This window comes from Pelmatolapia mariae, linkage group LG1 (assembly GCF_036321145.2).
Source record: "Pelmatolapia mariae isolate MD_Pm_ZW linkage group LG1, Pm_UMD_F_2, whole genome shotgun sequence".
NCBI classification, from domain to species: domain Eukaryota; kingdom Metazoa; phylum Chordata; class Actinopteri; order Cichliformes; family Cichlidae; genus Pelmatolapia; species Pelmatolapia mariae.
The window spans coordinates 18,088,636-18,109,655 of NC_086227.1; the positions used below are offsets into that span (position 1 = coordinate 18,088,636).

General features: G+C 40.5%; 1 protein-coding gene across 1 annotated transcript; it reads left to right on the plus strand.

The window, feature by feature from the left end:
- The first annotated feature begins 220 nt into the window (after window positions 1-220).
- Window positions 221-20,969, plus strand: cmtm4 (CKLF-like MARVEL transmembrane domain containing 4). Its single transcript, XM_063474448.1, has 4 exons — window positions 221-1,324; window positions 9,602-9,778; window positions 17,455-17,553; window positions 17,904-20,969. The coding sequence occupies exons 1-4, from the start codon at window positions 1,139-1,141 to the stop codon at window positions 18,066-18,068; spliced, it is 627 nt and encodes a 208-aa protein (XP_063330518.1). The 5' UTR covers window positions 221-1,138; the 3' UTR covers window positions 18,069-20,969.
- The last annotated feature ends 51 nt before the right edge of the window (window positions 20,970-21,020 follow it).

Consider the following 21,020-nt stretch of genomic DNA (forward strand, 5'->3'; position numbering starts at 1 on the left):
AGAGAGCAGTAAAGTACGGGGGGGAGCTATACAGCACAGCTTATGCCCCTGAAAGAAAATTAGGCCTACCCTTTCATTTGTTGAAGTTAGACTAACTTTACATATATGGTACGATTTCTAACCTGCACTGACTTCTTTTAAAAACTCGGTGAAACCAACCTGCTTTATACGCAGAGAATTGGCAACGTGTAATTTGAAATATGTCTGTATTTTGTATTAGACATTTTCACATATAAAACGTAGGAGGAAAAAAAAGCTATGTGGATCATGATGGTGATATTCACCCTGGCAGAGAGGAACAGTGGGTTTTAAACTCCATATAAAGACAAGCAGCCATACACTGTAATCCCCTTGGGAAAATAGAAATCGTGTCACCAGGCCTGGCTGGTGTTCAAATGCTGCACGGTCACACCGACGAATGTGAGTGTGTGAGAAGAGCTCGGTACTGTCGGCGTGGTTCCGGCTGGATTCGTTTTGCAGGCTGTTTGGGAGCACTTAAACCGGGCGCAGAGCCTACTCTGAAGAATGTGCAGTTTTCACGAGGGCGGAGACAAGCCTGCTTTCCATCCACAGCGAGGGACAGCGGCGTCCGTACGCAGCCGTACTGCGCGCTGCTGCTGCTGCTGTGGAGGCTGCATAATTAAGTTTACAACAGGAGACAGCGCGGATCTCTCTCGCTTCTTCTGGGCCACAATGGGTGAATGTTTTTCGGTCTCACAGCACGGCAGGCATTTCCCCCCGATCTGCCGAACTAACCGGAGTCGTCCGTGGTAAAGTGAGTGGCACAGGGACTCGAACAAGTGACCCGCCTAACATAGTTCTAAGTGCGGCTGTTTTGGAGAGGCGCAACACTGGAACCGGGAGGAACCGCCTGGAGGTGGAGGGGGTGGCTGCACTGATCCTATACCAGTCCTGCACGCGATGTTAAAGAGCAACTACCGTTGCGGTTTCACCTCGGGGTGGCTACGAGAAGTGGACTGTCCGGTTTGTTTTCCCCATCTGCTCCCAGCTTGCGTGGAACAAAGTGTGCTCTCTGTCACATAAGCCGCGCAGTGAGGTAGATCCAGGAGGACTGGCAGCGTCGGTTTCCATTTGTCTCTCTCTCTTTTAAAAAAGGAGTTCAGCTTCTGCAGAAATCATGAGGACCACCGAAGAGACGGAGGGCTTTGACGGCGAGGCCTCCAACACTTCCATGATCTCCGGGGCCAGCAGTCCCTACCAGCCCACCACCGAGCCCGTCCATTCGCGGAACGTTTTTGGGGGGATAGTGTGCGACATGGAGTACCTCAAGTCATACTTTGGGATTTTAAAGGTGGTTGAAGTGGTAAGTCAAAGCATGGCGACATCGTTGCAGTAATACTCAGAGATGTACAGCCTTCCTTTAAGTGGCCAAGCTGTGACGCACCGTTGGTGCATAACTTCTACTGATCAGCAACTAACATGCGGAGGAAAACTCAACTTCCAGGGGGCAAAACACGATAAAGTGCAGCTATAGTTAAACTCGCTGTATGCTAAGCATTAATACCTTACTTATTATTTATGTGTAATAATAACCCCGAAGTTTCATTCTAAAGTTAGCCACACCGGTCCTGGCTTAACCTTCACTGCATCCCTACTAGAGGTCACTTCAACAGTATGCCTACCCCATGACTAGTGAATGTATAGAGGCGAGCTTGTTTTTGAATGGATAATGGCTCCTACATAATAGGGTACTATCCCAGAGGGATTTATAGTGTTTAATAATGTCTGCCATTTGCGATTCGCTTGCACTCCTTGAACGTCTTGATAACTTTTAGTTACTACTTGCATATTTGCAAGTAGTTCCATTTTTTCACTGTGTGGCTGTTTGCTGCTCCAGACCACTTAAACACGTGTGCAAATACGGCTGTACTCGGTGAGGCACCTGGGAAAACCTGTATGTGTTACCCATTCAGTTGCTGTTGAGGATAAAAAGTGTTATCACCATTTCTTTTCACGCTGTAGTCAGTGGAAAACACATTTCTGATGGAATTTTTGAATCAGTTCACCCAAACCAGATGTCTGAACTGGGATAAGAGGCAACAACAAAGCACAATGAAAGGGTCCCAAAGATCTGATAACTCACCAGAGGAGGAAACATCTATCAAACTGGGACCATTTCTCTTCTTCCTCTGCCAAGAAAAATTCACTACAGGGCTGCGCTCATACACATGTTGGAGTGTATCCCCAACAACACGGAGGAGAACAATGTATGTGGGAGGCAGTTTCTCTGCAATACTTTAAGAACTTATGCCCAGCTCCAGAAAAAGTTTTAAGGTTGTTTTTTTTAGCTTGTGGGTGGCTGAGTGTCCCAGTGGTCTGAGAGAAGCTCACAGTCTGTTGCACACCTGTGATGTTTACCTGTGTGTGGGAAGGAAGGCTAGGAATCCTTCTGTCATCAGCGTGGGGGAAGTTTGGAGCAGGCGGTAACTTAAAAGTATTAGATTTATAATCTTCACGCATTTCATAGCAAACTGGAAATGTTTGAGTATTGCCTTAGACTTTGCTGGTTAATTAATTTCTTTTGGGGTTTTTTGGTTTTTTACTTTTAGCCACAGAGCCACATCCTCTGCCCAGACATAAGACACCACAAAAATCACATTCTCCACCTGTGCAAACATCCAGGTGCTTGGTTTTGTGGTTTTAATGTAATTGCATATATATATATATCTGATTCTGCTCCTGCAAAGCCACGGTGGATCATAATATAACAGCCGGTCAGTGGGTTAAAATGCTATGTATGTTTTTTGGGAGGTGTGCCTGTAGATTACCTGAATAGCAGTTTCTTTCTCATTTAACAATTTAAACCAAACTCCTTACGTCTTAAGTTTTGTCTAAACACGAGCATCTGTGCAAAGACTTAAAAATAATTCTGGATTTGTTTAAAAAAAATATCTGTGATACTTTAAAGTCTCATTTTGCTCTATACCACAAAAAGTACTTAGTTGTGATACCCCAAAATAGGCCAAGTCATGAATAGCGCATAAATAACCCATTAAAAATATGTTGAGGTATTTGAAGTAGAATCTGTATTACAGGCATTGTGGGCACAAGAGAACAAGCGTCATCTCATATCTATTAATAATCTTCAGTTTGTACTTTAGACTTCAGAAGCGTGGGAGTACTTTTGCAGTTTCAGATAGCCACGTTTCTCCTCTGTGAACAAGGAGAGGACCAGTCAAAGTCATCCAAGTTTATATTCAGTACCTTAGAGGCCTTTAAAGGCATCCTGCCAAGCATTAATGGCTTCATCGGCTTTCATTTTTACTGCTCTCTCCTCTAATTGTTTCACTCTGTGCCAGCCAAGGAGCAGTGATGATCTTTCAGAGCTGGAAAAACAAGCAAAACAATGTGGAGGAGATGCACTGCGAAAGGGCATCATGTAGCAAATGGCAGCAGTCTACTGTCAGCAGTACACTCGATGCTCCAGTTTGTGGTTGGGACGTCTGTATCGACTAGGTATTCATTCGTTAACTGCCATCTGTTTATTGGCAAGTAAGAATAGATTTGCTGATGGCAGCCTTTATCTGTTATGTCCAATCAACTTAAAGGGCTTTATAAGTGGAATCCTGTTTTATAAATTTGTTTGACTGAATTCTTTGTTAAACAGTTGAATAAATGGCTGAAAGACACTAAAGTAGTTGGGTTTAATCCCCTCAAACCTTCTTTTTTTCATACTTCCTTTTTTTCACAAATATGCTTTTGCAAAGGCTTTAAGGGGGCCGGTCAACCTGTCATATCTTGGGTGAATTGATACATGTGATGCTGCTGCTGTTGGCCCTGCACTGAGCAGTACAAACTCTCAGTGGCATGTAACCTGATCGAGGTGCGCCCATCCTGACAGCAGGTTTGTCTTTGTCTCTTTGTGACCGGGTCAACAAAGTCCAGCTGATATTCACATCATGCACGTCGACATAGTGACAGGAATTTAATACCTTGTTGGGCCTTATAGTACACCTATCAATCACACTGTTTCCCAGCAGGGCTCATGCCTTCATGATAAATAACAGCTTTTCTGTTATGGAGTGTATCCTGCCCTATTTTTAAAAGTAATATTCTAACAAGTGGAGGTTAAATATTAAGGAGAGGTGTTCTTTCTCCAAATCTTGTGTAATGAAGTTACCATATGCTCCCAAATGTCAGCACACGCTTCCTTAACCGAGAGAGACGCCATGTGCTTTACTCTCGTGTGGTTGAAACACGACTTATTTGGATCTTGCAGGATGGCATAAAGACAACAGGAATGTTGTGCAGGCACGAGGGGAGACATGTATGCTGTTGCATATGTGCAGCAACACACTTTTCCTCTGGGGTGAAATTTAACCAGCATTCAGGGTAAATTTTCCATCTCATAGCCGACTGTGAGCTCCTGCTAAAGCACATTCAATCTTTTGGGTCATTTTTAAGGTGGTTTTTTTTTTTTTTTTTTGCATGAAGTAGTACAGTGTGGAAGTCCTGCAGATAGTGTTGCAAAGTTTCAACAATAAAGCCTCCCATTCTCCTCCTTTAATTATCTGTTCACAACAGATGGCGTATAAGAAGGGGATCGGCATCCAAGATGTCCTTAAGGCAACTAATAATGTGCTAAATCCCTGAGATAAGGACTTGTTTGCATGTAGGAGAAAGAAGGAAAAGAAAGCTGACACATTTGTTCCTGCACATATGATGCATGATGAATAGACTGAACAAGAGAGAAGGTTGACATATAATCAATACTTACAAAATTATCCAGTGTGGTGCTTGCAATTCTCCGCCTCCTCCCCTGTGACTGCCTGACACCTGCTACACAGGGGCATGGAGGAAGTAATATGCTTTCTTTGAGAGACATTACATCATCTCCCAGTGCAGTGCACTTCATTCCTGTTTGGGTGTGACCCTTTCAGTTGTATTTCAGTCAAAGACAGGCTGCTATCCAGCTACACACTCTAATGAGGCTTCGGCAACTGCACACAATTCAACTGTTGTCCTAACGATAGTCTGCCCAGTCGACTTACTTTCTCTTCCTTTTGGTTTCCTGTGAGGTAATGTCACAGACAGAGATTTAAATGATTAGACTGGAGTTTGACATAAACTGTGGAGGGTTTTCCCCTTATGCTTTACTAGTGCCAGTCATCCAACAGCTCTGCTCACTGAACAGGATAAACAGGGTTGAATAAATGATCGTTTTCTGAGATAAAATCTGCTAGACTTGCTCTTTGTTAATTATGCTAGTGTAGAAACATACATGTTTGAGCATTTAGAAGTTTATTCTTTGCTTCTTTGTAACATAACACCCACCCACCAGGCCTGCCCGTGACACTGAATTAGATAAGCAGTTAAGAGGATGGATGGATGGAGGGATGGAGGGATGGGTGGCCAACAAGGTGTAGGAGTGTAGTGGTAGAGATAGTTCTTTTATTTCAGCTTCATCTCACTGATTAACCAACACTTATCTACATGCGAGAGTCCAAGAAACTGGCTGTGTCAGAAGGGAGGGTAGATTGTCCGCTAATCGCGTGTTCGGTAGTTTGACCCTCTGCTCCTCCAGCCCACATGGGGGAAGATACTGAATCCGAATTGACCCCATATTGCACCCAGTGTGGGATAGTCGAGAATAAAATGCTGTCTAAGTGAATGAAGTTCTTTGAATGCTCAGTGTCCTACATGCACATATTTACCATGGACCTTACTTAATTAGTCCCACAAGTTAGCTAAGCTCTAGCTTTGTGCTACAAGCTCCGTGCATGTCAGGTTAGATGACGGTTCTAAAGTTTAAATGGTCTTTGCATTAGCAGGATACTGGAGTAGACTCCCTGTGACCCTGCGATGGATAAGCAGTTAAAATAAAATGGATGGCTGTTTAAATTAATGTGCCTGAACTGACTGGGTGTGCCAGCACAAGCATTTATGTGGGTAAATTTATTAAATGTCGTGGGATTTAATAAGCTATTCATGTGACCCGCACAACACTGTGAAGCTGCAATTGTGACTCAGAGATATACAGTACTTTGCAAAAGTCTTGAGCAATCCCTCCTTCTTTTATATTTTGCCAGCAAAATGGGAAATAGATGCAGTGATTTATAGAAGCACGTGAAAACATACGTGGAAGTACAGGTATATAAGGAGAAAAAGAGTTGGTGCAATTCTAATGAGCTTGAAAGTCAATATTTGGTATGACCACCTTTATTGTATCCTGATATATTTTTACTGCATTAGAAGAGTGTGTTTGATCACTGTCAAGCTGGAAAATTAGGCCATTCCCAATGAGACATTTTCAAGATGGTATTGCATGGTGAATGAAAATCTGATGGTGCTTTTCTGCGTTCATTCATCCATCAGTTTTTAAAGATCTACAACACCACTGCTAAAATCCAACCCCACAAACCACGATAGAGCCTCCACTGTGTCTTACAGATGGCTGCAGACACTCACTGTTGTACCCCTTTTCTGACCTGTGCACTCATCACTTTATAAGACCGGATGTTCAGGTCAGATCCTGTTTGATTTGGCTTTCCTCAGCCTTTCCCTCCTGCGTCCCTTCTTTAAGAATGGCTTTTTGACAGCCATCCTTCCCCAGACCGGGACAGGGGCATCTCTCAGGTCGCGTGTCAGGTCTCTGTTGGATTTTTTCTGTTGTGTGTTTCCTAAGGATGTAACGTTCAGATACTAATACTGATACTGATACACTCCACATCATACTGAGATACTGAGAGATACCAAATTGACAGGCTATCAAAAAAGTGGCTAAAAATACAATTTAAAATAGGTTCTTTGCTAAGTGGTCTGTTATGTGTAGACACAGCACTGGTTCATCAGCTGGAGTAGGTAAACAAACAAACAACAACAACAAAATTCCTCCAAAAATGGAAATCCCAAGAGCCTGGCTCCTTGGAAGAAAAAGAAATAAGAGTTAGCTCAATACTCGTATAAACTACTGTACATGATGTAATTTTGATAAATGTTTTGTTTTAATGTAAAATGGAGTTAAAGGACAAATATCTGCTGTTAAAGTGATCATTTTTCTTTTGCAACAGAAGACACAGAGACAGTTGAGTAGCTAAAATAAGCCACAGGCAAAGAAAAGGGGATGCTGTTTGTGCTTAAACTGCTTAGATTTGTTAGTAATGACAAGTAATGAAATAACAAAATACCTGCCTCAAACTTGACCCAGTTTCTTCAGTAACTTTCTTTGAAAAGCAAAAAATGATCTTACTATTCAAGCTTTGCTTCTTGAGCGCAGCTCCTTGTTGAATGTTTTAACAACTTGGACACAAAGTAATTCCTGCATGGAATATTACAATAATCCGAAATCATCTTAACAGAAACTGTTTAGCACGAAAGTTAATATTTATTTTTCCATGTTCAAATATGGGCTTTGTGATTCACAACCAACCTGCATACAGTAAATGAAGCACAGATCCTGCAAGCCATTGTGCTTCTTAGATCTTCTATGAATAGGTCTTGTTTGCTAAAACACAGATGCAAACAGTAGGCGACAACTCTTATTATATCTCCATATCAATAGATCAAAACTCATTTTTGCTTCAATGATGGAAAACCGTCCAGGCCAAGAAGCAGTAAAGCAGCACCAACTAATGATACTCAGCTATGCCGCTGCGCTTTGCTGCTGGGTTGATGCTTTCAAGCTGATGTTTTATCAGCTCAAAGGATATCTTCCAGGTAACACTGAGGAGTGGGAAGCTGTTTCTTGGCAGTTTTTTTAGTGCATTTTGTTGAGTGTGGATGAGATTACTAGAGTGGTTTGTGAATTATTAGTCAAACAGATCTGTAAATTGCATATGTCTGATATGTGATTGCTGTTGTTTTGCATTAAATGACCTTGAGTGAAGTTTCACTAACATTGCGTAGACTTTCAGGGGTAACATTTGTAAATGAAAGAGAAAGGAAAACTGGAGTCTCTTATCACATCCTTCACATCTGCTCATGCAAAACTGGCCTTTGCAGTTTGCATAAAATTAGAAAACTGATTCTTAGCTACTTCAGGTCGGTATTATGTTGCATTTTCATGGTTCTGCTATGCCTCTTGGTTTTGGACTGCTCCTAGGCAGTCGGCAATCTGTGTGTGGTTTTGTCGGGGTCTAGATGGCAGAAGAACACCTAAGTAGCAGAATTCTTTCCATACTGTGGTTTGTTGATGGCTGTTGGCTGGAAGCGGGCATCTTCACAAACTGCCAGGAGCAGAACTCATGGGATCACAGACTCTGGTCTATTCATAGGACAATCGCTTTATGAACTGGAAAGTTTGAAATTTCAATCCCATAATCTTACAGAAATAACTTACAGTATTCTTTATGCTTATATTCAATATACTGACTAAGCATGTATATATTTTAAGTTTTTATATACTTTGTATTTAATGTGCTAGCGTATCATTTGTTAACTGGCATCGCTGGTAAGACTCACTGTCAGATTTGTCCAAGCTTCAGAAATGAAGGTCAGACATATTTTGTCAAAGGTCTGATGGATCCCACAGTTATTCAGAAAAGAGACTGAATAATGAACTCCATTCTAGGATAATGAATGCAGACTGCTCATGCTGACCTAGTTTTCAAACCAGGAGAGATGATTCACTAATCAGCCAGTGAATTATCTAACCTGTTGTTGGCATAATATACTCAATATATCCCTGCACTATTAGCACCACACTCATGCTTCCTGGACAGTGTGACTGTACCTGGCTGCAGGATTTTTTTCAGAGTGGTAAATGTGATATAGTAGCACTCAAAGTGCTTGAGACTACATTTAAACATAAATTTGTGCAGTGCTTTATGATATATGAGCACTTTATCTACCTGTCATCCATAGCCAAATTTAGAACCAGCAGTTGTCTTTGGCATGCAGAAACAATGGTGAAGTCTTAACATATAAATGCTGGTATTTTGGTAAAGAACTTGCAAATTACACATAGACCCCAGCTGTGCTTTGAATTAGAAGCTTTCTTGCAATAAGGTGACAATGCTAACCAAAGCACCTCCTTGCTGCACATAATAAGATAAAATGTGCAATCGGTGCACTAGTTATAAGTAAAGACGGCGTAGTCCTGTGCAGTACTGTAAAGGAGTTTGTCTATGGCCTGAATACTGAACTTGTAGCTGTGGGATTGTGTCCATATCGCTTGCCGGGGGAATTTTCTCCCATCGTTACAGTTCTTGTTTGGATCCAGTTTGAATCAATACAGTATTTGGATTCCCCAGTTAACAATGCAGAGGTCATCAGCATGACTGTGGCTGTGGTGAATGGATGTTGATAGACCCTGACCACCCTCTGCACCAGCTAAAGACCTCCTCTAACATCTGGTTCAGCTTTGCTGCCACAAGGACATATACAGAAAATCTTTACCATCTCACACCACAATACCTGCATTTCTCTGTTAGATTTCACTTATTAAGCTCATTTGAACACTGCACTTTTTCAGTTTTCTGTTAAGTTTTTCCATTCTTTATCTTTCCAGGCTATTTGATTTTATGATATTGTATTTATTTTATTGAGATAAGCTGTTCCCAACCTGTGGAATAAACAAAGTGTATCTTATTTGATCGGATCTTAACTCTTGTCTCTCCTGTTGTCTTCCCTCTCACTTCAGGTCCTTTCACTCATCGGCTTCATCTGCATAGAAACTATCATGATGTGTTCCCCCTGTGGAGGGGTCTACTTCTTTGAGTTTGTCAGCTGCAGTGCTCTTGTGGTGACAGGAGTCCTCCTCCTGATCTTCTGCCTCAACATCCACACCAAGGTGCCCCACGTAAACTGGAGCCTCACGGTACGTCTACACTACAGAGTGTTAACATAACTCATGTATACTAATGTATTGCTGAACCTCTAAAATAAAAGAACAGGATGACTAATGTTAATGCAGTTTATGATGATACTAGGATTGCCATTGTGGAGAGATACTCAGGAGATACAGATGAATAGTACAGCATTTAGATAAATTCACTATGAAGTGTCATCTTCATGCACGCATTACAGCCGGCATCGGCATCCGGTTTTAAAGTTCTAATCTCACACATGAACCCCCTTACTCTCCAGATATGGAAAGATGTTATGTCTGTTCACTATCTACAATCGGTTGTCATGTCCTTGTGACTGATAGCAGAGTCAAAACACTCCTCAGCATCAGAGGTCATCGTACTCCTGAAGACTCCCCTGAGGCTTGTGCATTTTCAGGCCTTCCCAAATATAGAAGTTAATCCTAAAAAAAATCAATTTAAAATCAAGGCAACATGACATTTTAGAAGAGCAGGGTTTAAATTTGCCCTCTGAAACCTTACTGGTTTACACACCAGTAATTTTGCATTATTCTCGTCATATTTAGCGACAGTCTGGCTTACAATTTAATGCTTAGCTGCACGTGTAAATCTATTGATATGCTCACCTTATGATAATAATGCAGTGGTCCAGGTAAAGGTTTACATGGCACTAAATTTATAAGCTTTGCTTTTTTACTCTTCTTGAGACCAGTGACCAGTACAGTTATTAATTTTATCTACATTAGCAGCAGTAAAGACTCCCTGTACATTTTCTTTAGCTCTATTTAAGGAGCTGTTATCATTTTAAGAGGCTATAATAGGCTTGTTAGCATTTAACTCAGTTTAACAGTTAAGCAGCAGTAAAATACAGAGAGGCTGGCATGGCTTGATGTGTCTCTTGTTGCTTTATCAGATACCATTTTGTACAGAGGTTAAATTGCTGCACAAAGTGGTATATGATCAATTTTATCTTGACAGAAATAAATGAGTATTAAACACATTTGTTTATTTTTATTATGTTTACTTTCACTAGAACCTGACAGATATATGATTCACCGATACTGATATTTGTTTTTAAAACTCTGATATAGCAGCTCATATTTCTTTCTTTCAGACACAAAACACAAACATTTCTTAAAAGTTGTTATGTGCAGTTATTTATGAGTCTTTACTACAATGATATGGCACTGCGGGTTAAAAATGATCCTGTTTTATTATAAGGACAAGTTGTGGATTACTGGTTTAGATGCTAGGATCAGATGGTTGTCGTGTTTCTGGTAATCCAAACATGACTTGCTGAGTTCCCTCTGGTGGACAAACTACAACAACAGTAACACTCACACCATCGTTGGAGGGTATTTCTCCCATCTCTACTTTTTTATTTAGAAATGTTATTTAGAAATGCACATTCCAGTATATTGGTAAATAGTGGGTATCAGCTGATTTACTCGGCCTGCTCAGCCAATAAATGATAATAAAAACTATACAGAGCAAATCATATTATTAAAACAAGATTCGTTTTTAAACAGGATTGTTGTGTAATCTTAGTAAGGACTCACAAATACATACACATAGCAAATGTTAGTGAAATCTGTTTCTGTTTTGTTTTCTAAGAGAAAAAAATATCAGCTGATGAATCACATTTTTTTTAAATCACCAAATATCGGTATTGGAAAATCCCCTGGGCTTGACTGAAAATAAACATGCATAGTAATAAAAATACACAAATGCATGGTGGCTGTCTGCCGTCAATATCAGTTTAAAAAACCTTACATCAGTCAGTCTACCAATAGCTAATATCAGCCAGGTTAGCTAATATTAGCCAGGCAGTGATTTTCCTTTTTGCCTTTTTTTTATCTTCTTTTTTTATCTTCTTGATGATTGTTCTTGAGATTTAAGCTTATTATTTAAACAAAGCATTTAAACTTAGTTTCTTTCTAAAGTAAGAAATTGAAACAAGCTTTACTTGAACTTCTGTTTGTTGAATATTGTTCTGTATTTAGCACTAGAATAAAATCTAGCACAAAGTCATTACAGTTTCCATGTTACTACCAGGATGTGCACTGTCAGCTGTAAGCAAATGAGCTGGTGGGTATTCTCCAGGAGATACTGGCTGCCTCTCACTGTTTGCCTGACAAGCAGTTGGTGGTGAGTTCTGATCTTCAGCCAAGTGTCTTTTACAGACCCGTGTAGAAGAAACTTCTTTGACCATACTTCCAGCTTACAGTACATACTGTAGTAAAGATGTGGATGCTAAGCCAGATGTTCAGATCTAACCACAGCTATCAGATTGCTCTACGGTATCCTTAGTACAGTATTCCACCTCAAACATGAAGAGAGGGTGTGCCTTTGGCGTCTGCTTTTGGCAGAGTAACACCGAACGAAAGCTTTTTACAGTCCCATAGAGGCCAGGGCTAATTTAAGAGTGCTGATTTAGGAACTTTTACCAGATACCTGTAACCATTACTGTCCATATAATCCAAAATCCTTCTGTTTGCTCTTTTCAAGACTGCCTGTTCTTTTTCGTCTTAAGCCCGCTGGCGTTTCTCCTGTCACTTCTGCCTGGTTATTATTTTTCCATTTAGGAGATTAATGGTTAAATAATGAAATGTTTAATTAGCATGTACACTGCGTGTTTGTGTGCTTAAGCCTGAGCTCAGGAGTTGGCATTGGGTTCACACAAAGAGGTTGGAGTTGGATGGCCTGTGGTTTGGCACACTGGTGTTGCTGGACTTTATGCTGTTATGCAAAAGAATAAAGGTGAATTTGTCAAATATGAAGGACTTTTTTGGTTAGCAAAATGTTGCAAACAAAGGTTTACCGAACGTGTTACTTTGCAGATTTAACAGTGTTTGCTCTCACTCCAAACTGCTTAGCTGACGAGCCCACGTTCCTTGGACGCACTCCACGGTGTGGGCTCAGCCACACGCTGTTTATGTCTATCGTAGTCAAAGCTGCTCCGGTCACATTGGTCCCCTGGGAATTTTACCACGAGTGAGCATTTCACAGTGTTAACCAACTGTTAAACCTTCTGCTGACTTTTCTGTTTCCCAACTACAAACTCTCAGTAGAAGGGTTCTTAATCTAACAATTACGTGCTATACGATCCCATCTCCTCCACTTCCCCCTCTGTGATGACTTTGGCAGCACAGAGGGGGAAACACAGGCCTTGACCCCATTCCCCTTCTTCCAAATGGAAATGAATGCAGTCCTAGGACTCTTTTGTAAAGCTACTCTGTAACTTTAGGTGATTAAATTAAACTCGAGGATTTAGTTTTTGAAGGCAGATAATTCAGTCCATTGTTTTCCTCATTCACAGCCAAATAGCTGTGGGTCATGCTAGGGGGATTCTGGGACAGAAATGAGGCAAAACTAAAGACACAAAGGGAGAGACAGATAATAGTGTTGTTATTCTCTCGTTGGAGGGAGAGCGGCCGTTCGATTGCCCTGCCAGTACGCCCAGTATTTTCTGGTTGTTTTGTTCTGAGAACAGAGAGTATCTCATCACAGTTAATGCATGAATGAAGTAAGTAGTTCAGGGTGGAAGCCCACAACTGGATGCTGAGTTGTTCCACTACAGTAAGCTGTTACACAGCATTTCCAAACAGCACTGTAGAGACAACAGTCACTTGGAATCCCACTTTATTCTTTTCCTTTCCTGGTAAAATGTTTGCATTCAGGCGATTACCATTATTGCTGGTCAGATGGAGCGCAACAGACAGACTTTTTAAATTTTTCATAGGCTGTGAAATTCCATGCTAGTTGTTTACATGCGCATTTTTCTATTGGACCTATATGGGAAAATTCAGGAAAGAATATAATCACACATGCGATTTGTGACTTTTGGGCGAGGGTAAAGCAGAGAGGCTGAGAAACAAGTGAACTGACTGTGGGATTGAACTGGCATCATGAAAACGTGCAAAATCGTTTGTACACATGAAAGAGCAAAATGGAACAGGAATATCTGGTTGGCTGTGTCTCGTTTAACCAGTTTGACAAGCTGGATGGGAGTGCATGAGTAATGTGAGCAGTGTTTGCAGTACGCTGAGTGTGCACCTATGAAGTGGGTTTAAGATTACGGTCGAAGGTTAAGATCATAACTGTGGTGTTCATTGACTTTCCCAGTTAACATGTAGAGATATGGTTCTGTATTTATGTTACTGATTAAACCACGAGATCAGTGGCACATTATCTCACTTTTTATGCCCTGCTGAGGTATGTGCATGCACATGTGTGTAAGTCTGCGACCAGCTAGCCTTTTTGACTTTGCTATTGTATGGTCCATGCGTGTCATATGAGAGACCATGTCTGCAATGATTATAATCACGCCTCTGATCACGAGGGCCGTGCCCCAGCCACGCTGAGCCCTTCATTATTAACCCCCTCCCCACGGTTTGGCGTGCCAAAAACAGGAGAGCGGTACTTGAAAAGCAACTGTCTCTTTCACATTACTTCCTATGTGTAAAAACGTGGGGGATGGAGTTAGTTATATGTGTGGACTGAGTGTTTGTTTGAATTGAATGAATGAGGTGCTAGGTGGCTTTTAAAAAAATATGTGCTGTTGGCTTCTTTGCTCTCCTGCGGTTTTTGGATATGGAGCACCAGGATGCAGTCTGACTGGTTAGAAGAGTGCAAACAAGCTCTGTTTGTTCAGTATACAACATCAGCCACAATGTGCTCAGTCCTTAGACTAATAGGAGGCTACATTGTGCCATTTTTTTTAATTAGTCTTGTGGGGTTTAACTAATGCACATCACTGGCAGCAGCTTTCAGACAGCTCAGTTTTATCTTGAGCTCACATTACATTAGTTTGTTATTTCAGTGGTGTGCTTTGGGGTAACAAACATGTTGTGCTGTGATTTAAAATTGATTTTTGTTGTTTTAAAAGTTATTTAAATGTAAAAGCAAGAGGCAGCCGTAGGAGATTTGTTGCCGTGAGTGCTTTAAGTGGATTAAATTGAAGTTTTATGTTAAAACACCAGGAGTGGATATTTTTTATTTGTTATTATAACCCAAGGTTGGTCTAAGAGGAAGGATGTCAAGAGGAAGTTCAGGAATTCTGCCTTCTTATTACCAAGTCTAGAAATAGCCAAAATAACAAGTTTCCTAATGATGTTGTGTAGAAATAAAGCAATCCCAAATAGCAGGTACAATTATGGTGAAAAGAAAGAACACACTCTTTTAATTCTAAGATTTTATCTATCAAGATGTATATTACACTGAGTCATTATTTATTAAACAAAAAAACTGAGCCAAAATGCAGAAGCAGCATGTAAACAAACTAAAACAAAACAAAAAAAAACTAGGCACACCCTTTCCATGGGGATTAAGAGGGTCTATAAAAGCAGTGGTTTTGGCAGTTTGCTGGCCTGGAGCGTTCAGGGGGAAAGAGATCAGCAATGATCTCAGAGAAGCTGCCCAGCAATCTGGAAAGGCCAAATAATCCAACAGGCTGTCTTGCCTGTTACAAGTGGTAACAGGCAAGACAGCCGACAGTCTTCCCAGGAGTGGACATCCAGGCAAATTCATCCCAAAGTGAGACCGTGCCATTCTCAGAGAAATTGCAAAAAAAAAAAGTCAAAACTGAAATGCTGTGGATGGACTATAAGAGAGCCGTCGCATAAACAAATGCCCACAAACCTCAATGAACTGAAGCAAAGGAGAGCAGGCCAGAATTCTTCCACAACGATGTGAGAGACTGATGAAGTCGTGCAAAAAATGATTACTTCAAGTTATTGCTGCTAAAAGTGGTTCTACAAGCTACTGAATCATGGCGACTTGCTTGCACCACTTTCCCATTTTGGCTTGGTTTCTGCTAAATAAATAATGACATGATGATGGAGTGTGTCATGTGCTGTCATTCAGCTCAGGTTGTATTCAAGACATGGAAAGAAAGAAATATGTCCTGATATGTAAAACCTTAGAACTGTTAGGGGGTGTACTTTCTTTTTACCATGACCGTACAATTCTTCCCAGCAGGAGGTTAAAAAACAGACAAGAAGACAAGGAGCACCAAAGAATAACTCCAAATGAATCATCAACTACTCTTGGAAAAACAAGGGAGTTTTGGATCAATGGTTTTCTGTCACGAACTTTGAATTCTTGTTATTATTTAACGTTCTGTTGGTTCGCAGGTTGTTCGTTGTTGTTTATTCTTGTTTTCCATGTTTCTAAATATCTTGAGTCCTAGTTCTTTTCTTTTAGTTTCTGGTTATTTTCATGATTATTCTGTTTTAGGTTTATTTTGTATAGTCTATTCTTTTATTAGTCTTGCCCTTGTGCCTCTCTGTGTCAAATTTGTAGAACTGAGCCTGTCATCTGTCAGTGAGGGGAAAATAGATGGGGAACACAGGAGGAACAAATCAGGAGGACGAGACAAGGGAAGTAGAACTCAATGTAAAAGCACAGGTTACAAAAGACTACCAAAGAAAAATGGGGAGTAACTACACAGAGATGATCGACTTGACATAAAGGGCCATAAGGGAAGGATTAACAGAACAAAAAGCTAATGCAGAATATGTCTGTGAAGGTTCTCAGTCATCCAGGTCATCGTAGTCTAAGGAGCTTGAAACTCAGGCGAGTTCTCCAAGCATGACATCCCAGTGTACTTTAGGCCCAGCCACACACTCAGACAAAACCTGGTTCATCTCAAAGATAAAACTCCTAAACACAAACTTAAAAACTTAGTGTATGATGTACAGTGTAGCGAGAAATGCTCAGACTTCTACATTGGAGAGACCAAACAGCCACTTCATAAACGCATGGCACAACATAGAAGAGCCACCTTGACGGGACAAGACTCGGCGGTCCATCTGCATCTAAAGGACAAAGGTCACTCTTTTGAGGATGCTAATGTTCACATTTTGGACAGAGAAGACAGATGGTTTGAAAGAGGAGTGAAAGAAGCCATTTATGTCCACTTTGAACAGAGGCGGTGGTTTACGACATCAACTGTCTGTCATCTGTAATCCAGTTTTGAGATCCCTTCCCAGATGCCTTAACGCCCACTCACATCCTGGGCCATCTGACCTCAAGAAATCACATGATAGGGTGGAGCTAGGTTTCACAATGGGTTCACCCGAAACCCTGGTTGATTGTCACCTACACCCGTTTTCACACCTTGGCTCATGTGATTAGGTAGAGGATCAATAGGGGGTCCATTGTCCCTCTTGGGGACTTAAAATCTGGGACTCTCCAGCAGTTGCTCTTAGAACTGAAGAAGCTTTTTGGATGAGAGGTGAAACGTCTTCAAGGAAACTTAAAGAAGTCCAGACGCTTTTCTTTCCAAGCTCCTTAGACTAATGCAGAATACTCATGAAAATACTTACAAACTCAAAAATAAACAGTAATGAAAAAACTGAGAACCAACAGAACGCTAAAAAACAACAAAAATTCAAAGTTCGTAACAGAGAAAACCAAAGAGGACCTGTGGAGCCATAGACCACATGTGAATGCATTCAAATAAATTCAAACAATGGGGAACATACCATGTTAAAATGTACTTTATCAAAATATACATTTACTTCATATGTTATTTTGGTATTGCCCAAAACTGCCAGGTACTTAAAACATCCTGTGTTCAATACTCAAAGACATTTCATTGTTGTTGATTCAAATCACAGGTGATCCCAGTCTTATATAACATCACTAATTCAGAGCTGTGATCTTTGTTTTTCTCTTCCTGTAGGACCTCGTTAACACAGGTGCCAGCACCCTGTTTTTCTTCTTGTCATCTCTCGTGCTTGCTTGCATCAACCACAACACTGGAGCTGAAATAGCAGCAGTGGTGAGTACTGACTCTTTGAACTTCATCCAGTGGCATCCTGCTTAGATCTATAACAAAGGAAGCATAAACGTGTGTAGATATGGATGCTATTTTTGTGCCTTACTTTACTGCAGCATCACTGACTGATGATGTCCATAGATTTTGTTTCTTACTGACCAGGCTGCTAAATAAGCCTGCTAAATTTCCTACCACTGCACAGTTCTGTATGTGTGTTTAATTACATTAATTTATGCACTTGTAGAAATTTTGATATATCAGACAACTTCATCAGCTTATTGAGCTGTAATCACGTAGCTTTGACATTTGTTGACACGTAAATGGTTCTGCTTCCCATTTTCACCTGTGTGCAGATTTTTGGCTTCCTGGTGACTGTCGTGTACGGAATAAACACCTTCCTGGCAGTGCGGAAGTGGCGCCGTGGCGCTGGGTGTCAGGGGGTGGCTCAGGCCAGCGATTACATTCGGGCACGCACGGCATCGCGTGGCGAAGTGGAGCCACGACCTGAGCTTGCATGAGTGCTGGCAGACAATCAGGAAGACTAAGAGAAAGCCACGCTACCAGCAGCTGACTCTAATGGAAACAGCTCTGCCTTCAGAACAGCATTTCCACTCCAGTGAGACAGCCACCTTCGGCTCACCGCACGCTTTTGACTTCTCATCACAACACTTCAGCTGTGAATGAGGCTCCGTGGCTTTGTTCAGCAGCTGTCCTGGCTGCTCCTGGTGACACATAAACACTTAAGTAGAAAACCCGGGTCACATTTGAGGGTGTGCTTTGTAAAACCCTTCATCCACATGTTTTTCTAAAGCATTTTGAAGGACAACTTCCCCTGAAAGGCTACAAAAAGAAAGCCTGACTTCTCTCCAGCTGTGCACCTACTCTGGCTCCGGTATATGTGTTGACTTTTGAGCACGCTTTGTTTTTCACTGTGAATGAAGTCCAGTAAAACAAGGTCAGCTTTTGTACAGTCTGCTTATGTCATGCCGCTGAAGTCTGTGGTAATAAATGTGATCATGAAATGAGGAAACCAGTGGACCAGCAACAAACCCTAACCTGCAGTCCAACCATGACTTCATTGTTCTTTCTCACAGCTTTTACCTTCTACCTTTGAGCAAGCCTGACATTTAATTTTTTAATTATACATGCTCTCATGAAAGTTTCCTTGTCCTTGTCTTGGCTAATCTTACAAATCTTACTTTTACACATGACTTTTAGCCACTATTGCCATACTGCATTTGCTGTCAGCATTTATGGAGTAAGTGCAGATTACATGCACTACATTAGTCCACAACACTTAAAATGGGGAAAAAATAACTTCTTTGTAACACAAATGCATCCAGTTGGTTTGACACAATAACAGGGACATAATTTTTAGCTGAGCTTAATAAGTTTTACTTATAGATGTGTGTTAGGCCTACACTGTGAGCCTGGAGGAGGTTATATCAAGCAATGATAAGGTAATCCGTATCTTAATTTTGCACACGTCCAACACTTCAGGTAACACAAATCTTAAAAGTACATCAGTGAGATTAATTTTAAAGCAAACATCAGTAGATGGCGTGGTTGAGACCAATGTCATTAGCCTATACACTGCTTCTCAGGTACTGACCCTCCTATATTACAAAAAAAAATCACAGGGTGCCTCGACCTAAACACTGTGTTTCCTAATGCCTTTCTAAATATTAGACTTGATGAGTCTGTGGGGTGGAAACATGGTACATTTAGCAAATCTGTGGTTGATTAAAATGTTTGTATATGTATCTACAATGATATTATCCCACATTTCATGTATTATGATATCCCTATCCTTCATTCCCCTTATAGCAGCCTCCGCAAAGCCCATCCATCCAATACTGATTTCTCTTTAATATTTTTCAGTTGGTCAGTGCACCTGAAGTAAACAGGAAGTTAAACCTTTGTCTACTTATTTAGCATCTGATCTTCTTTTAATGTACACTACAATTAAGACCTGAACCTTCTTCGGGCAAGTTGACTATGGCCCCCTCTTCTGGTCTTTATATGAAATGTATCTTTTGTTGCGTCAGTGGATCGGGTGTATAGTCAGATGATTTTACATTAGTGTGTTTATAAGTGAAGGACCAGAAATGTATTTGACTGTGGATTTTTTTTTTAAATTAAGACTAATAAATGCCCTGAAGATGCTTGATTAACCAGGCATTTCTTAGATTTTAAATAACTTATGTTTTAATGCTGTTTCTCTTGGTTTGGTGATTGACATAGACGTATGAGAAGACAATCTTGTTCGTATTTATGTGTGTGTAACTTACTTTGATGGATTTGTTTTTGAGTAATACTATTACCATGTTCACTTAAGAATTTGTACAGCAACAAAATCACGCTATTGCATTATGCTATTTGATCATATAAACCGACCATATTTGTCAAACGCTTATCAAGCTGCAGCTCTCTCTGTGTATGACTGTGCTGCAATATGTTACGAAATTTGTATTTATGAGAAAGAAAAGGCTTTCTGCTGGTTTGCAGGTCGTGACATAAACGGCAAACAATGATCCGATCACGAAGAAGTGTGGAGACTTCACACTGGTTTATATTGACATTATTGAAATGAAGACAGGTTTTTATTCAAACTTTTTTTTTTTGCAAAAAAATCCAAAACCAAACAAAAAATAAACAAGCAGGCAACATACATCTACACTGGTTTTACAAAGGTACCCGTTTATAAAATGGTACTGTGTGGGGATGTTGTTTGAATGTTTCAAATAAACTGAAGGTTCTCCTACTTCTTGGAAAGAATAAATCATTTAAAACCATTCGGGAATGTTTGAAATGTACACTTTCACAATGTCTGTACCCGTGTTACCTTTTTAAGCATGTTTAAAGTTAAGGTTTATGACAAGGATGTCAAACATAAGGTCTGGGGGCCAGAATTTGCCCAGCAAAGACCCCAATCAGGCCCGCTGGATGACTTTGGAAAATGTGAAGAAGAACACAGTTTACAGTTTTTCCTACCCATGGCCAGTCACATTACACCAAAGTAATTAAATTACAGATTTCTGTAATTTTACACATTAATTCTTACAATCTAAGCTTGAAGAGTCATGCTGAACGATTTATTTTATTTACTACAACAGCATTTCTTTACCATGTAGAAAAACTGAGACATAATTTTGAAATTGCTTATGTTTGTGTTGATATTTCAGTGAGTGAATCCACAGTTACACTTTTTACACAGAGAAATTGGAATTTCACCGGTCCAACCCACATAAGATCAAAGTGAACTCACAGGGCATTTTCTCATTTTGTTCATTTATTTCCACTCAACTTTAAAACATGAAGCTACAGCTGTAACAAATCCATAAAAATTTTTACCGTACTCGATGCACTGAAAAATGTGGGGAAATGCCATGGTGGCCAATTCCCAGTCATTTGTTTTTAATTCAGTGCTGTTGTAGCACTCGTGTAGTCCGCCGTAGATTTCATTAACA